Source organism: Nelumbo lutea, chromosome 2 (assembly GCF_056320005.1).
Source record: "Nelumbo lutea isolate HS-2025 chromosome 2, American lotus-T2T, whole genome shotgun sequence".
In the NCBI taxonomy this organism is placed as follows: domain Eukaryota; kingdom Viridiplantae; phylum Streptophyta; class Magnoliopsida; order Proteales; family Nelumbonaceae; genus Nelumbo; species Nelumbo lutea.
The window spans coordinates 6,077,680-6,096,178 of NC_142685.1; the positions used below are offsets into that span (position 1 = coordinate 6,077,680).

Below are 18,499 nucleotides of genomic sequence, written 5' to 3' on the forward strand. Positions count from 1 at the left end.
AACTAAAAATTGTACAAAAATAATAATAATCAAATAAACATTAATAAAATGTTTTTTTTCAAATAAATAGATAAAAATCAACATTAATATAAAAAATAATACAAATTTATCTAAAAAAATAAAAATTGGCCATTCTCACTAAAGAACAACTTAAAATTTAATTGGATAAACTATACATAACCCAAAAAATAATATTTAAATTAAACTTAGATGGACACCAATTAATTGAAAATGTCATAAGCTCTGTCCTTAATTTTGCTTATAAATAAAGCCAAGTGCATCAGACGGGTCTTGATTAATTATCCATAATCAAATGTAAAAAGCTCTTAAAGTTTGGGGGAAATCAAAACTTCTACATGGTGCTAGTGTGTTGTCCCATACGAGGTCCTAACAACCAGCCCCAATTTGCAAAAAAAAAAACAGTCCCAATAGTCATTTTAGCCGTGCATTCGGAACATCTCCCTTGTTTTTCATGGCGAGATGTTCCCCAGCATAATAATATTGTGGGCTGTGGGGATGCAATGAATGGACTGAAGCCGAACTCGAGAGAGAGAGAGAGAGAGAGAGAGATGGCGAACAAGCTGATCAGCCAAATGGGTCTTCCCAAATCAATTGGTAACATCCTTGCAGCTCGTAACATCTTAACTGCCAAGGTAAGGTCCCTCGCTATTTGGAATTTCTTTCCTCTTTCGGAGTTGAATTTTTGGTTTGGTTTAACCAAACGACGTCCTCTCCAGCTTCTGCTCCACTAGGGACTCGATATTTTACCTATTCCTTTCTGTGCTCATTCCAGCTAATCCTTTGGATCCAGGGGAAATTCAATTCATGTTCATTTCTGGTTCATACAGAGTGTTGTATGAAGTTTGTAACATCTGGAAATTATGACTTTTGAGAAATTTTAATGAATTTAATGATTTCATCTGAGGGGCATACCATGTGTTTGGTGTTCGGGATACATACAGGATGCCTTGTCTTTGACTGAATTCGAGCTGATGGAATTGTTAGATGTGGGGCTGTCTGAAGTAACATCTGCAGTAGCTCTCATCAGTGAAATTGCGTGTCCACCATATCAAACTGTATCCATATTTCTCTTCCCTTAATCATTTAACTGATCAAATTCCTGCAGTTGAAGCCACTTCTTGTCTATGTTGAAATCTTTTTATCCCTTTTGTTTTGGGTTTTTCCCCACTCTCTTCATTTCCCTCATTCCTTGCTATTTGCCAATATGTCATTTTGGCCGTCTCCAGGCGCTTTCGCTGATGCAGGAACGAGTTAAAAATGAATATTTGGCTGGCCACCTTCCCACTCGTCTGAAAGGGCTGGATGAGGCCTTACTCGGAGGAGTACCTTTCGGTGCTGTGACGGAGTTGGTTGGCCCAGCTGGCATTGGCAAAACGCAGGTAATGCAAATCCTACTCATTTCAGTGGCTACGACATGTAACTCGATATATTTATGCTTTTGTACTGTTGAAAGTACAAAACTAGAAAGCAGACATTGTGTTTTTAGTTTCCGTTTTTTTTTTTTTTTTTTTTTTTTTTTGTTGAAACATGTTTGGCAAAATAGGCTTTTAAAGCATGTCTTTCAAGTAAAACATGCGTGTAGATACAACGAGATGTAGCACATGTGTGAATGCCTTGTGGCATCCATATGTGCTGCCAAATCATGTACACCAAAAGCCATGTGGCACACATATGATATTGAATAGATTTAAATGCCACATGTCATCAGCATATGTTGCCATGTGGCACATGCATGTCATTGGTGCCTTGTGACATCCATATACACTGCCACATGTCATACAATGTCAAGAAATGCATCCAAATGCCATATGTTATCCATATATGTTGCCACACATGTCATTGGCATCTAAATATGCTGACAATGGCACATATGTGTCATTGGATACATTCAAATGCCATGTGTCATTTATACATGGTGACACATGCTACGCGGTGTGTCATTGACTCATTGAATACATTGATGTACCTTAAATTCCATTTGACATTCATATATGCTGCCACCTGTCACATGGTAAATACCACATGTATAGTTGGTGCACATGTTTTAGAAAGTACAAAATATGTTAAGGGCCCAAAAGCACAAAGTATAAACAGCCAATTCTGTGCTTTTGGCTGTTTGTACTTTTCCTTTGTGCTTTTTAAAAGTACAAACAAATTTGAAATGCTACTTTTTGTACTTTCAAAAGTACGAAAGTACTCTAGAAAGTCAATCCAAATAGCATTTAGTTTTGTTTAATTTAGGAATCCTACCATGGGAAGTCTAGTTATGCTATAGTATTTGAATTGGTTTCTAGAATATTTGTTTTGTTATGTTGTTTGGACAATTATATACTCTTCAACTTATTTACTTCTCCCCCCTGATCAAAATAAAAGAAAAAAAAATCATTTACATTTGAAACTGAAGAACAGGTATTTGAACTAATAAATATGTTAAAGAAAATAAACAACATTCAGAAATCAGAAACGTAGTTCCAGGGAAATGGCACAAATTTGTAAATTCAACATTAGACAAAGAATATAAAAATAAAAATTGCAAAATTAAGAACATAAATTTTTATCTATTTACTTGGTAAATTAAAAGAATTAATTAGTGTGAAATGAAGAACAGACCTGAATGTCATAGAAAAGTTCATAAAATAAATAAATACACAGGATAAATAAAGCTGTCAGATAGAGAGTGCTTCAAATTGCTTAGGAAAAAAAGACTCAACATGTTAAGGTTATATTAATCCCAAGAAGATAATCTACAATCAAAGAATGATAATGCTAAGTTAGTAAAAAATATGATAAAAGAAAAGAATAGTTGTCATACAGATCTGAAAAGAACAAGACAGGACAAATAATCAGATTAAATTAATAATCAAATATCCAAATGGAAATGGATCTATACCAACTCAAGCCAATTAAAATACTAAACACATAAACACACATAATTACTACAACTGCCCTGGCTTGAATACATCTCATTCTTCCATTTGAATTAGTGAATTGAATTGAGGAGCAAGAGTGGTTGGAAGTCTTAGTTGGTTAAGGTGGATTGTCAACTAAAAGAACCCTGTTCCGAAGATCTTGAAGTATTTTATTTTATTTATTTATTTTTTGATAGAAGAAGATAGTGAAGGATAGTGAAGAAAAAAAAAAAGGCATGTAAAGTTATTTATAAAAAATACGGGTAAGTACGGACAGGCCCAATGCAGATTTCTGATTTCCACTGTAGAGCTATAAACATTTAAAAGGTCAAAAAACCCCACTCTACACACCAACCACCCGTGAATTGGCATCAATTTCGAGCTGGCACCCACCCAACTGTACTTAGGGCCTAAAAATTCTGACCCTGGGCTGAACGGTCATTCTCCCTAAAAAAACAATGCATATAAAGTTATTTATAAAAAAAAATGCATATAAAGTTGTGAACTAATTGATGTTATGCTGTAAGAAACAGATGGGAAGTGTTAGAATGGTTGAATAACATTTCACAGTACTCTTACAACTTAAGAAGTTAGGAAATGTGGAACACTGGGACCTGCATAGCCAAATGGGATACCAAGATGGTATATAACTAATGCACGTTTCTACATTCCATGCATCTCACATGGTTGAGCTGGGATATTGTATTAATTTCTACAAAAGGAAAGAATAAAGAAAAGAAAGTAGGTGGTGGAAAGGTAAGTAGGTGGGGGGGAGATTCATGGTAAGTGGAGACCTACTAAATATTCATTTTAGTGGTGTATACACACATCTATTGAGTTTTGGTTAAGACTTAAGTCCATCCTTGACCTGTTTCAGTTTTGGGAACATTTTGCTCTGAAGACAGATACTGAGGTCATGGATTTGTTCCCAGATAACCAATAGAAGCAACAGGACAGATGAACACTTCAATACTAAGTGCCCGTTTGGGAAGGCTGAAGCTTAATGCGGCTTTTGGATTTCCTAGGTGGGCTCCACATGGACAGCCTATAAGCTATATTTGATGAAAAATCTGGAGATTGGCTGTCAGTCAGTCATTTGAGGGACTGTTGGCTTCAGCCTCTTTAAATAGCTTATCTGGAGCACTTAAAAGCAGCCGAACCAGCTTACCTGAATATTCAGCTCAGGCTCAGCCCTCCCAAATGGGCTCTAAATCACTTGACTTAAAGCTTTGAAATGGATTCTCCTCTTTTTCAGAAGGAGAGCCTTATGGCATAGAAGGGAAAAGTGTCTTTGTTACTATTTTTTTTTTGTTTGATAGGTTGTCTTTGTTACTATGTTGGGCCAAAAAAATTCTATCAAAATGCTAGGAAAACAGGACGGCAATTATGTGGTTTTATTATTTGTAAAAATCCATTAGGAATTATCATTTGACGATGATGGAAGAAGATTGGAATTTTAGAATATAACCACATCCTAGCAAAAGGGTCCTGTAACGCTTAAAATTATATTAGTGTGTTAGATATTGCATTTCCAATTTATTCATAAATGGAGAATTATCTTTAAGATTCAAAAAATATGTAATAATGCTTCCTTGTTTCTTATTATAAGATTCTAGAGAAGTAGACTTAGGCCCCAACCTACCTTTCCATAAACAATTCTGTGAAGGGGAAGGAACTTTTAGTACTTTTTATAAGGTCGACATAAAAAATTTTCTACTGAAAGAAATAGTAATTTCAAGCTTCAAGTAATTGGTAAATTGAATTGTTTGCCCAGTAAACTCCTTATACTGGTCATTTCAATGGGGTGAGCCATATTGGTAGAGGTCTGCTGATCCTAAAAAGAACTCATTTATTAAATAATTGTGTTACCTTAAATATGCCTAAACTGAGCCTCTATCTAAAAGTTACTAAAAAGTTCAAACTGAAGTTAAATTAGGTTTATTTTCCAACTATGTTTTTACTTGCCTTATTTTCCTTTTTTTTTTTTTCACTTTGTTACCCTGATATATCAAGGACATGGTTTCAGATATGAATTTTACACTAAAAATTGAAGTATCCAACATGAATGCATAATACATCACCTTTTTGAGGTATCTGGGTATCATAGAGTCCTCATAAGGTGTGGTTATCTGCAAGATAAATGCTTTCCTTCTTGAAGAAACAAATGGTTTGACTTGCCAGAATTAAGGTAATGGGATGTGAAGGCAGAAAAATAGAGCCTTTTGCCCACTTGTAAGATGTAATCGCTGGATTTTTTTTTCTATGCAAGATGAATTTAGTGAGGGAAATGAATGATGCCTATCATCCCTGCAGCCAAAATTTCCCTTAGAATACCTATATACATTTTAACTGAGGGGTAGCCCAGTTGGTGCGCTGGATGAATTTTCCCTGTGGTGGTGTGATTTCGAATCTCGCTATTATCATCACTGTAAGAAAAGAGCTGTTGATGTGATATTGTACTGTTCACTCAAAAGAATATCGACACCTATGGGGGTGTCAGGCAGTGATTAATACTATATATATATATATTGCACATTTTTGTTGGGTACACTTTTTGGGAATGATTTCTCCAATCACTCTGTAGTTTTGCCTAAAGCTTTCACTGTTGGCTGCACTTCCTGCAAATTATGGAGGTTTAAATGGTCGTGTAATATATATTGACACCGAATCCAAGTTTAGTTCAAGAAGGTACTAAAGAGAATGACATTGATATCTATTTTCTTGTGCTTTTGGAATAATTTTTGTCCCTAGGATGTATTAAAGCATGCCAGTCAGTTACTGTTAATTCTGCTTTGAACAGGATGATAGAGATTGGAGCAACAAGTTTCCCAGAGATATTTCATCTGGATGGAATGGCTCAAGAGGTTTATAGAATCCGTGTTAATATTTTTCAATTCTGATTTACTAAAGAAAACTTGAGGGCTTTAGGAAGTCTGCTTCATTATTTTGCAGATGGCTGGTAGGATCCTTGTTTTGCGGCCAGCATCATTGCCTGAATTCACTGAGAAGTATGAATTCCTTTGCATGGACCAAAACCTATGTAACAAGGGCACTGCATTTTTCTGAATTTTGACAATATTGGACAGCATAGTTGGTTTATTTGTGAAACCACATTCTGACATTGAAGATATGGTGATGGTAAAACTTAATTCATGATCATCCGCCTTACATGTTGATAACAACTAACAAGAATCCTGTTCATTCTGGCCTTTCTCTGTCCTCTTGGTGATTATTGGGGAGTGACCTATAAGGGAGTTCTTTGTAAGAACTACATCGGGGTGCTCAATACAAGCATTGTAATCCATTTTTTAAAGTAAATTAAAAAATCCTTTTGATTGTTGCTGATAAAAAAATCACTCCTTGGTGTTCTTTGCTTTCATTTTTGGTGTACAATTTTATCTCAATCAACTTTTTGTTATCTTGCACCTGTTGGTACCACTTCATCTCCACATTTTCATCTCTATGCTCATTTTTGGGGTTACATTTTTTCTTGATTGTCTAATGATATGCTACTTAAAGCACATTTTCTTACCAATACTTTTGTCCTTATGGATTTTTTGAGCTAAGACACCTTAAAGAAATCTCTTGGCTTCTTTTAACTTTTATTTAGTAGGATAACATCTTGCTAGAATCCGCTGCAACAAGTCTTGGCATTTCAATATGAGCTAGTGAGAAATATTTAAGGGCTCATGTTTTAATAGTAGGTATGGTCCTTGATTGAGTGGAATGGCAAAATAGGATTTGCGTAACGGCCATATAGTTATGATCTGGCTTTGTTCAGTCCAGTTGGTTAAGCGGATAATTGTACAGCGTATTACAAGCCATGTGGCCATTTATTCTAAAACTTGTTATTTCTGTATTTACTATTAGTTTTAAGTGCTTTTTATCATGCTGAGTTAAAGATATATTTTGATGGCTAGAAACTTCTAATATGATTGTTTGTAACTTTGTATTAGCATTTGGATAATTCAATACCTACAAGAGCATCTCTAAGAATTCTTAACTCAGTTCACATAGTCAATATTTGTTATTTACTGTTTTCATATGCTACATAATCTATACCAGCTTAGAACAAATCCAGTTGTCACTTCTCCAACATCAAGTGAAATTGCTCATCATTGACAGCATGACTGCTCTTGTTTCCGGGTTAGTATAATGTTTCTTATCATATCATTTGTTGTCTTGTACCAGTGTAATTATTGATATATGGAAATCCTGGTTTTCAAAACAATGAGAACATTGCCAAATTTGCTTTATGTATTATTATATATTTATTTTCATGAATCAAGTTTTTGTAAACTTTACCAGTGTGAGCTTGTCTTACACTATCAGTCCCAAGCCTAGATAAAGGAGGGTTGCGTCAGGTTGGTGGCCGGTTCTAAAACTTTTGCCAAACCCTCATGAATATGGATCCTGATTTGTCTTTTTGTGCTCATGCTAGGTATTCTCTAGAAACAACGCATTGCACCCTAACCCACGTTTAGTTTTAACTTTTAAGTGGGCAAGGGTTTGCTAGGATGGTTCACATAAGTGACCTACCACGATAACGCCCAGTTGTGGTGTCAAATAAATAAGGGTTCCCACATCATTCTGGACGGGGGTGGATAAAGAAGTAATCCAAGAAACATGACTTCGTTTAGCCACTTGGAATGTAGGGACATTGACAGGAAAAACTATGGAATTAGTAGACACTATGAAGAGAAGGGTTAATATTGCATGCTTACAAGAAACTAAACGGAAGAGTAAAAAAGCTAAAGAAATTGATGGCTATAAATTATGATATACAAGAGAGGTGAATAATAGAAACAGTGTAGCAATAATAGTAGATAAAGATTTAAAAATGAAATAGTAAATGTTAGAAGAATTAGGGATAAAATAATTTTAATTAGACTTGTTTTAGGGGAGGAAATCATTAACATAATTAGTGCTTATACACCTCAAATGGGTTTAGAATAAACATTACAAGACAATTTTGGAAAAAACTTGAAAGGATAATGAAGAGAAGGTTTTTATAAGAGGAGACTTAAATGGATATGTAGGAAAAGTGTAGGATATAATATGGTACATGGAGGATTTGGATTTGGGGGGAGGAATGAATTAGGAGGTACAATATTAGATTTTTCAGTAGCTTGTGATATGACAAATTTAAACACATTTTTCCAAAAGAAAGATGAACACTTAATAACATTTAAAAGTGGATCAAACATAAATAGATTTTTTTTCCTTATTAGGAAAATAGAATGAATGATGTGTAAAGATTGCAAAGTTATTTAGGGAGAAAGTTTAGCAACACAACATAAATTAGTGGTGGTAAATGTGCGTAGTAGCAAATCGAAGAGAAATAGGAAAGGAAATAGGTGTCCTAGAATTAAATGGAAAAACCTAAAAGGAGAAAAGCTAGCTCAATTTAGAAACAAGTTGATAATAGAATGGGATTGGAATTTAGATGGAATGATTAATGATATCTGGCTTGAAATAGCAAACAACATAAAGAAAGTAGCAAAGGAGGTCTTAGGAGAATTTGAAGGGAAATGGAAAAGTACTAAAGAAACTTGGTGGAATGAAGAAGTTCAAAATATAATCAGAGATTAAAACGAGCATGTTACAAAGAATGACAAAAGGCTAAGAATGCAGAAAATTGGAAAAATTTAGAACCATAAGAAAGGAAATTAAAAAAGAAAGTGAGTGAAGCTAAAATAGGGCTTATGGTGAGCTTTACTATAAATTATGCACTAAAGAGGGAGAAAAAGGAATTTATATACCAACAAAGCTGAGATAAAGGAAAGATAGATTTAAACCATGTTAGGTGCATTAAAGATGAAGATCAAAGAGTCTTGGTAAAAGATGAAGAAATCAAACAAAGATGAGGAAAGGGTGCTAAGAGAGGAGAAGCTAGAAAGGTTAATAGTGTTAAAAATAATATTAATACGTACTTTTGTAGAGTTAGACCGATTGAAGGAAAAGAGACAATAAATAAGATGAAGGTAAAGGCGTTAGGACCTGATGGGATTCCAATGGAAGTGTAGAAAGGTATGGGAGAGTAGAAATCTGTTGAATAAAAAATCTGCAAACAAAAGAAGAGTTTCTTATGGAAGAAGAGAAAGAGAAGAGAAGAAGTTGAGAAAGAAAGAGAGGGCAAATCAGATCTGGCCGCCCTCTCCATTAGTATTTATACTTTAATTAAAAATAGAGTACAATGACTAATATGCCCTTTTAGGGTGGCTAATGCATAAAACTGCATAAAAAACTTAAAAACATCACTCCAAAGGGTCCCAACATAGTGCTGTGGTCCCCACTATGAACTTTGGAAGAGAATAATTGAACAAAGATTACGACTTGAAACGAGTGTGTTAGAGAACCAATTTGGCTTTATGCCAGGGAGATTAACAATGGAAGCTATATTTCTTTTGAAATGATTTATAGAAAAGTTTAGAGAGAAGAAGAAAGATCTTCATATGGTGTTCATTGATCTACAAAAGGCTTAGGATAGAGTTCCTAGAGAGATAATATGGTGGGTATTGGAAAAGAAAGGGGTTCAAAATAGGTATATAGACGTAATTACGGATATGTATGAGGGGGCAACAACCAATATTAGAACACCAATGGGAGTGACTTCAGATTTTACAGTTATAATTGGTCTTCACCAAGGTTCAACACTTAGCCCTTTTCTATCTTGCACTGATCATAGATGAATTGTCTAAACATGTTCAAGAAGTTCCACGGTGCATATTGTTTACGGATGACATTGTTTTAATTGATGAAACTAATGAAGGATTACATCAAAATAAGCTTATGAAAAAATTCCTTAGAAACAAGAGGTTTTAAAATAAGTAGGACTAAGATAGACTATATGACATGTAAATTTAGTAATAACAAGACTGTAAATCAAGATACACTTGGGATTGCAGGCCAAGAACTTAATGTGAACATTTCCGGTACCTTGGTTCAATAATTCATGGCAAGGGAGAGATTGAGGAGGACGTCACCTAAAGAATTAGAGGAGGTTGGGAAAAGTGGAGCTGTGGAGGGGTGCATCTAGACTTTTGTGTGATAAGAGAATACCACTTAGGCCAAGTTTGGGAGTGCTTAAAAATAACTGCTTATTTGAATAAGCACTTATTTTGAGCCAGGACCATAGTTTTCAAGGCGCCTAGGCGATTCTGGGTGACATTGGGGTGCCTAGTCGCCTAGGCGATAAAAAATTTATAATATAAAAAACTGACTTTTGGCTAGTTTCCTAGTTTTATATACCATTCAGCATGTATGTTAATTGAAAAAAATAGCAATTCTCTTTATTAAGAACATCAAATTTCCTCTAAAAATGTGGCAAATCACCACATCTAAAAGATAAAAATCTTTTACATATATTAATTTTATTATTTTAAAAAATAATACTACTATAATAAGTATTTAATAGAGCAAATTCATATTAATTAGCAGCTAAAGAAGGTTATTAACTTTATATGATAAATATTCAAGATGGAAAGTAAAATAGAAAAAAAAAACAAGGATGGAGTTTCAGTTTTATTTAATTAGAGAGAGAATAGAAAAAAAGAGCTCTATTATTCTATTCCTTCTTTCCTCTTTATTTTCTTTCTTTCTTTTTCTCTTCTCATAACCCTTTGATCTTTTAAATTTCAATAGTAAAACATTAAAACAAAGTATAATTGATATATATATATATATATATAGCATATAATCAAATGTATTAACAGATACATTAATATGACACACCAATAAGCACTTATTGGTGTTCGGGAAATAAGCCCAAAATATTTATTTGAGAAGCCCAAAATTCAAGCTTATTTTTAAGTATTCATTCAATAAGCGCTTATTTCCTTTTCTGGCCTATCTTGGCCTGCCACATCATTTTGAAAATACCTATACTACCCCTATTTGAAATAAGTGCTTTTTCACTAAACACTTATGAACACTTATTAAAATAAGCACCTATTTTTAAGCACTTATTTTTCAAATAAGCACTCTCAAACTTGGCCTTAGATTAAAAGGAAAGTTTTATAAAACCGTTGTAAGGCTAGTTATGTTGTATGAAGTAGAGTGTTGGGCAGAAACCTAGGAGTAGCTCCAATAAGTGATAAAATGAGAGAGTAGGCTAAGATGGTTTGGTCACATGCATAAAAGACCACCAACCATGGTTCAAAGTATCGATACGCCCTTGTGTATCGGCAGAGGCGTATCAGTACTAAAAAGTACCCGCTCAATGGGTTTTTTTTTTCAAAATTTGATTTTTAAAGATGTTTTTAATGGTTTTTTTTTGCTGAAATAAATGAGGGTCCCGAAAAACCTATAAATAGGTGTATCAAGATCAAAAGATATGATACGAGTACTTTGAACCTTACCACCACCAACTCCAATTAGAAGAGCAGAGTACTTTTAACAGCGGATATGGTTTTAAATAGAGCAGAGTGGCAAAACAGGATTCATGTAGCTGACCCCATATAGTTGGGTTGAGGCATGGATGATGATGATGATGATGATGATTTTGTCAGTTGATTTAACTCAATTCAGATCAATGTTTTAAAATGCAGAGGTATGATGCGAGGCACTCCACTACCTAGAGGCGTGAGGCATAGTTCAGAACGCAAGAGGTGTAAGCGCCTCTTTAAGAGGAGGGGGTTAGGGGGAGGATGAAGAGGAAGGGGGGATCTCATTTTTTTCTTTATTTTTAATAAAAGTCTTTTATATTAAGAAGAACAAAGATGCATAATATTAGTTGAAAGGGGGGGGGGTCTTGTCGAAGGGGCAGGGGGCAAACCACTTTCTTTCCCCTTATCTTTTCTTCCCTTCCCTTTCCTTTGTCTTTTCTTTCCTTTTCTCTTTTTTTCTTCTCTTTCTTTTTCTTTCCCTTCCCTTTCTATTCCTTTCCTTTTTTTCTTCTTTCTTCTTTTTTCTGTCTTTTTATATAAGATGTGCATGAGGCGTACGCCTCTAGCACGCCTCATGAAAAAAGCGCATGAGGCGTACACCTCATAGGTGTCAGTGCTTCTGGCATACGCCTTAGGGCGTTTTGGGAGTGCTCGCCTGGAGGCGTGCCTCTAGGCATACACCACCCACGCCTTTTAAAGCACTGATTCAGATATAGATCCAACTATTTGGGGTCAGCTATTTTTGTTAGTGGATTGCCAATCAAGAATTGTTAGTGGAAGGTTTCTTTTTCTTTTTTTGTTTTTTTTTTGAGACAAAGGTAAAGTATAAATGTATTAGGATGAAAAACAAAACATGTACAGCAAGATGATATACAAAGGGACTGATAAAAAAACTGCCCTGGAAGCATTATACCCCCCACCCTGCTTTACAAAAGGCTTTTCATGTATTAAAAGGGAACTGAAACCTATTTTCTTAAAAAGCAAATGACCCATCAGCCAAACTATACTTTGTCAATTTTAACATTGCTTGTGAGCATGTGAATGTGTTATGTGATGTCAAAAATGATAATTCTTTTGATCCATTAGTTTTGAAGTACAGTTTTGGATTCTACATCCAGTGTACTATGTAGTCCAATGCTTAGACATATATCCCAAGAAGTGCATACATGAATATTCATCCTGCTTTTGAAGGTATGTACTGCAGTGTCAATTTGCATGAGTTGCCATCAATATGAAATTGGAAAAATAGTTTCTCATCACTGATGAAATACTCTTCTTAAATGTGTAATTTTCCCCTTCTAAGGCTACCTAGAAGGGTGATTTTCAACCTTTCTTGAGAATGTCTCATTTATGCTCCCTTTCACCTAGCCACTTCTGGCCTATTTACATGAGTAGACTTGGATAAAATACCAAAAAGTGATTGGGCATTTTTCCTTTAAGGATGATTTGATACTTACTATCCAAAGGGAATTTCTTGTTAGTGAGAAAGAAGTTAGGGCTTGAGCATACAAAATCCATTGAATACTGTTGAAAATGGCAACAAACTTGGCTAGTGTGCTTTCATTATGGGGTGGGTTTGGTTTTCCCATTGACTCAAACATGATGCGAAGGGTCCTAGTTTCTCCATATTCAACACCAAAAAGCCTATGGAAAGTTGTAATAGATTGACTGAGAAAAGATAGTTAGAGCTCATGGGAATACAGAAATGCTACAAGGAAAATTAGGCAGATGGAAAGTGATTTCACAATCACCAATTCATGGCTTAAAAGAATAGCATTCATTGACTGACAAGATGGTTAAACAAGAGGTGAATAGGGCTCAAATGTTTGTTGGGGCAATGATCCTTTGCATCTAGAAAGAATGAATGAGATAGGTACTGCTTGGGAGTACTTGGCACCTATTGTACATCCTCATTTCATCATAATAAAAAAAATTCATCTGCCACCAATTTAAAATGAAAGAAACCTCTAGAAAGCTCTAGGGGTGACAGAAAAGGATATTTCCTGTGTTGCATTGAAAAACTGATCTAATAACAACAAACAGTAGCAGTGCAAAATAAAAAAAATATGAAATTATTTTCGTACATAGTCTTTTAGCAAAATGTATATACTACTTTATACTACTTCTAATACTGTAGTGAAGGATATATATAAAAGGTAGAAGACTGGATTCTTAAAACTTAAAACCCATATTTATTTAATGGTGTTGACAGTTGTTTTGTGTACTCAGGTTTAGTACCACAAGGGTACTGTTGTAATTTCTCTCTTGTTTATATTGTACGACTGGGCCAGTATAAATAATAACTCTTACACTTGCCCCCTGTATTCTGGAGGGTTTTCAGTCCACTCGACTCTCCTCTCTTCTCTCTTCTCCTCTCCTCTCTTCTCTTGCTCTTGCTCAACATGGTTTCAGAGCAAGTCGTCCAGGCCTGAAGGGTGGTGTCAAGCAAACCTGCTGTTCAATGTCGTGCAGATGGTCTCTCCATCTCCCAGAGCTGCATCCCTCGAAATGCTAAGCTGTTGCATCTAGTTTGACCCAGAAGTTATAGTGACCTTTCATCTCCCAGAGCTGTCTCCATCGAACTCCTAATCTGGTGTACTCAGTTCGACCCAGAAGTTACACAGTCTTTTCATCTTCTAGCCCAGAAGTTGTACCTCTTGTCTGCTCGACTGTAGAGAGGCTATCGTTTGAAGTTCGTAGAGGGAGTTTTGGTTTACAGAGAGACTATCATCTAAAACTAAAAGAGGTACTGGTCATCTTCTGTTCGACTGCCCTACTGATTGTCTGTTCAGCCGATTGATGGACTGTTGATTGACTGTATTCCTTAACAAAGTAATTGTATTCAACTGTTTTTTTTTTTGGTATTATGGACTGTTGATGCCCTGAAACTGATATTGTATTAATCTTATTCATTGACTGTTCAGCTACCTTGTTGATCTCATTGACTGGTTGGCTATCAGGCCTACTGATTAGGTCATTCAGACCTAGTGATGTACTGCAACTGCAGTGTTTCTTTTTGATTCCTACAAAATCGTAGGTCATACAGACCTGTTCTTGTACTGCAACGGCAATGTTCAGACTTTGTTCTCAGTGAAACCGTAGGTCAGAAGGACCTGTTCCAGTACTGCAACAACAGTGTTCTGATTTTGCTCCCAGTGAAACCAGAGGTCAGAAGGACCTGTTTCTGCAATAGCCTTGTACGACAGTACTCATTTGGTTGTTGTTTCGTTTTTTATTCTGATATCATGGGCAGTGAAGATTCAACCACATTTGGAGTTTCTTCAATGTTGAATGGAATGGGTGGGGATGACCTATCCTTTCCTATGGCTGTTGTCTCTCTTGATGGTTTAAATTACTTAGAGTGGTCAAGAGGGATCAAATTATACATCACTGCAAGGGGGAAGATAGGCTATATTAATGGGAGGATAAAAGAACCATCCTCTGGGAGTGCTGAATATGATAGATGGAATTAGGAGAATAGTATTGTTATGTCTTGGCTCTTGGTTTCCATGCAACCTCAAATAAAGAAGAATTTCATGTGGGCTGAAACAGCAAATGAAATCTGGGAACAAGCAAAGTCTACATATTCAGAATTGCGACACTATGCCAAAATTTATCAACTGCAGGCAGCATCATCTACTTGTAGACAGGGGGAGAGGTGTTTATCAATTTATTACTCTGACTTGACCTTTGTCTGGAAGGAGTTGGATCACTACCAGAGTGTGGATGGAAGTGTGATGAGGATGCCAAAAAGTACAAGCAACTTGTCTCTTAGCAAAGGGTGTTTGCATTCTTACATGGTCTGAATCCTATGTATGAATCTATCAGGGTTCAGATTCTCAGCTCTAAGGATCTCCCATCTGTTCAGGAAGTCTATGCTCTTGTACAGTCTGAAGAAAGCAGAAGAAATTTTATGAACAACCCTAATGGAGATGCTGTTGTGTTGGTAGCAAAATGGGGTGTCTCTACTGGTGTGGGATCTTCCTCCAGGAAAGGAGATCTCTAGAAAAAAAATAGAAGATAAGGACAAATTGTGGTGCACTCATTACTAGAAACCCCGACACCCCAAAGATACCTATTGGGATCTTCATGGGAAACCAAAATGGGCTCAAGATCTGACTAAGAAGCAAGGTTCAGAGGTGAATAAGAAGTACAAACAACAAAATACAAAGAAACATCACATGGCCAACATGGCTACTCGGGAGCATCAGCCCCCCATTTCTACTGTGACTCAGACACATCTCACTGGACCTGACCCGAGGGAGGAAATTATGAATTCCTTCCGTGACCATTTAAAGCTCTATGGTAGAGCAATTCGTCAGATGGATGCTCCTCCCTCAACCTCATTTGCATCTACGTCAGGTAACCTTGCCACTGCTTTCCATGCTGCTTCTCACACCCCTAACTTTCCATGGATCATTGATTCTAGAGCATCAAAACACATGACTGGTACGTCCTCTTACTTTCAAACCTATCACCCTCTTTCTAGAAGAGACAAGGTGAGACTAGCCGATGGATCATACACTTCCATAGCAAGTCAAGGAACTCTCTCTCTTCCTCTTGGTCTTACCCTTTCTGATGTCCTTCATGTTCCAAAATTTCCTATTAATTTGTTCTCTGTTAGTAGTGTTACTAATTCCTTGAATTGCTCAGTGGCTTTTTTCCCTTCTCATTGTGTGATTCAGGATCTGGCCTCGGGGAGGACGATTGGTAGGGGACGTATGGCTGATGGACTTTACATGCTGGAGAATAAGGCTGGTTTTCATGTTATAAAGTCTATGAGTCAGTCCTGTAAGAAAAAAGTCTATTTATGGCATTGTCGTCTTGGTCATTTGTCTTTCGAGTCTTTGAAAGTTTTATTCCCATAACTGTTTAAGTCAATGTCTGTTTCTGATTTTTCTTGTCAAACGTGTCAGTTAAGTAAACATTGTAGAACTCATTTTCTTCAAAGAAATAGTAAATCTGAATCTCTTTTTCACATTGTTCATTTTGATGTATGGGGCCCTGTTACTTTACCATCTAAGAGTAGCTACAAGTATTTCATTACCCTCATTGATGATTATTCTAGATATACTTGGGTATACCCGATGCGAACCAGGGAAGAAGTACCAAAAATCATTCAAGATTTCCAGCGGATGGTCTTCACTCAATTTCAAACTGAAATCCAAATTTTTCAATCTGACAATGCAAAAGAATTTTTTCATAGTGACCTCACGGAGTTTTTTTGCTTCGCGTGGTTCCCTTCACCGTAGCTCTTGTACCCACACGCCACAACAAAACAGTGTGGCCGAACGGAAGAACCGACATCTCCTGGAAGTGGCTCGGGGTTTACTACATATGAATGTTCCCAAACGTTTTTGGCTTGAAGCTGTTCTTTGTTCCACTTACCTTATAAACCGTATGCCCTCTCGTCGTTAGAGTACAAAGCCTCACATCAACTTCTCTTTCCTAAGGCTCCTCTTCTTTCTATTCCTCCTCGTGTCTTTAGTTGTTGGTGTTTTGTCCAAAATCTGTCTCCCACCCGTGGGATATTGGATTCTCGTGCTATCTCTTGCATATTTCTTGGTTACTCCTGAAGGGATAGGAAATCCATCATATGGACGCCCAAAGATTGCGGAATAAAGGGGGCGAATTTCAAAAATTTTTTCTTTCCCTTCAACTGGGAATCGAATTCCTTATTTAGAAAATCATATTTTCAATGATCATTCTTGAACCATAAACTGAACCAGATTTGAACCAAAAGGAGTAGGGAGAGATAATACCTGATACAGAGAAATAATATCTCTCAATGGAAGTATTCACACCCAAGGTAGGATCCAAAATCTGCTCCCACTGAACATGGCGCAATGCAGGGTGGAGCAGAATCAGCAATGTTCTTCCAAAAGAACTTGATCTTTCTCAATAATCTCCTGGACGGCTTGTGAATACAACTCCCACCAATCTTTTCTCCAAAAGATTGGAATCAAGATCCAATCTTGATTTCTCCCAAGGAATGGAGATCGAACTGCTGTAGGTGGTGGCTGCAGGAAGGAGGTGGCAAGAGAATATTTGCAGGGTGCAGAATTCTCTCTTCTGTGATTTCAGCTCTGTAGACAAGACTATCTCTGTGTTTGTCTGTTGTGATGTGTCTAAAGGCTGCCGCTCCCTCTTCCTTTTATAGACTTAAAGGGATCAGCTCCTAATCCCATTAGGAGTTGCTAACCCAAATCATATCTGGATTAGAAGTCCCTTTAAGATAAGGGATAACCCTTATCTTATCTGCAGATTAGATCAGCCATCTCCTTATCTAATTAGGAAGTTTCCATATCTAAATCTTATTTAGATCTTGGACTCTCTAAGTGGATAGGGTGTGGGCCCAATCCTATCAGCTGATCTTATCTCAGAATTCGCCCCTTAAGTGACTAATCAAATTAGCCCAGTTCGAAATGGGCTTAAGGCCCATTTAGGGTTATGTATTCATTTAGCCTTCCAAACTGTTACCTAGTTGGGCTTCCTTGTATGGCGTGGGACCCAAACATTGATCTACACATTAGCCACATGGGTTCAGCCCAACCTTTGCTACAAGGCCTGGCCGAATACACTGTTATAGACAGTGCACCCCCTGAAACCTATCAGATGGGCTCTATGGGACCAACACTTACCCTAAGTGGTCCCTGGGCCAAGCCACCTTGTAACACCCAGGGACTGTGGGCAGATGCAAGATTAACCCATCAGGTATTATCCTCAATGGTCTTACACTTAACCTCTCAGCCCATAATGATCATACACTGCCTGACAAGAGAGGACCTCTCCCTCGGCTGCAAGGAACAGTGTTGCACTCTCTCAAGTATGGATCCTGGGAATTAAAACCTTTTGCAAATCATTTCGAAACCATAATATATATACTTTTATATCTCATATAAAATATATTTTGCAAAACAAATCTCAACGATTGAAATCGGCTGCCGGCAGTCTTGGTTTCCATCAGTGAGAGTGCATCCCCGATCATTACCTTTGTCCAACAAAGGGGCTGATCCTGTCACTATGATCACCCACTCAGATGAATTCTCAGACTGTCCCAACATACACAGGTTTTGACCCCCGCTAAGGATCTCACTAATTGGTACATCAAAGACAGCCCAATCCGACACCTAGTGCAGTATCATAATCGAGTCTAGGGGTCGGGTGTAACTTTTCAGTTTT

General features: G+C 36.7%; 1 protein-coding gene across 27 annotated transcripts in view; it reads left to right on the forward strand.

The window, feature by feature from the left end:
- Positions 1-361: 361 nt before the first annotated feature.
- RAD51B (DNA repair (Rad51) family protein) overlaps positions 362-18,499 on the forward strand; it is a 36,928-nt gene continuing 18,790 nt past the window's right edge. For 8 of the 27 annotated variants that reach the window (XM_088967770.1, XM_088967768.1, XM_088967767.1 and 5 more), the window contains exons 1-6: positions 471-653; positions 1,248-1,400; positions 5,515-5,618; positions 5,731-5,794; positions 5,883-5,938; positions 6,996-7,076. In XM_088967770.1, the coding sequence (XP_088823896.1) occupies positions 522-653; positions 1,248-1,400; positions 5,515-5,618; positions 5,731-5,794; positions 5,883-5,938; positions 6,996-7,076 (590 nt within the window). In that variant the 5' untranslated portion in view covers positions 471-521. Of the gene's footprint in view, positions 654-962; positions 1,077-1,247; positions 1,401-5,514; positions 5,619-5,730; positions 5,795-5,882; positions 5,939-6,995; positions 7,077-18,499 lie in introns of all 27 variants that reach the window. The other 19 variants (XM_088967750.1, XM_088967751.1, XM_088967754.1 and 16 more) reach the window with 6 other exon arrangements.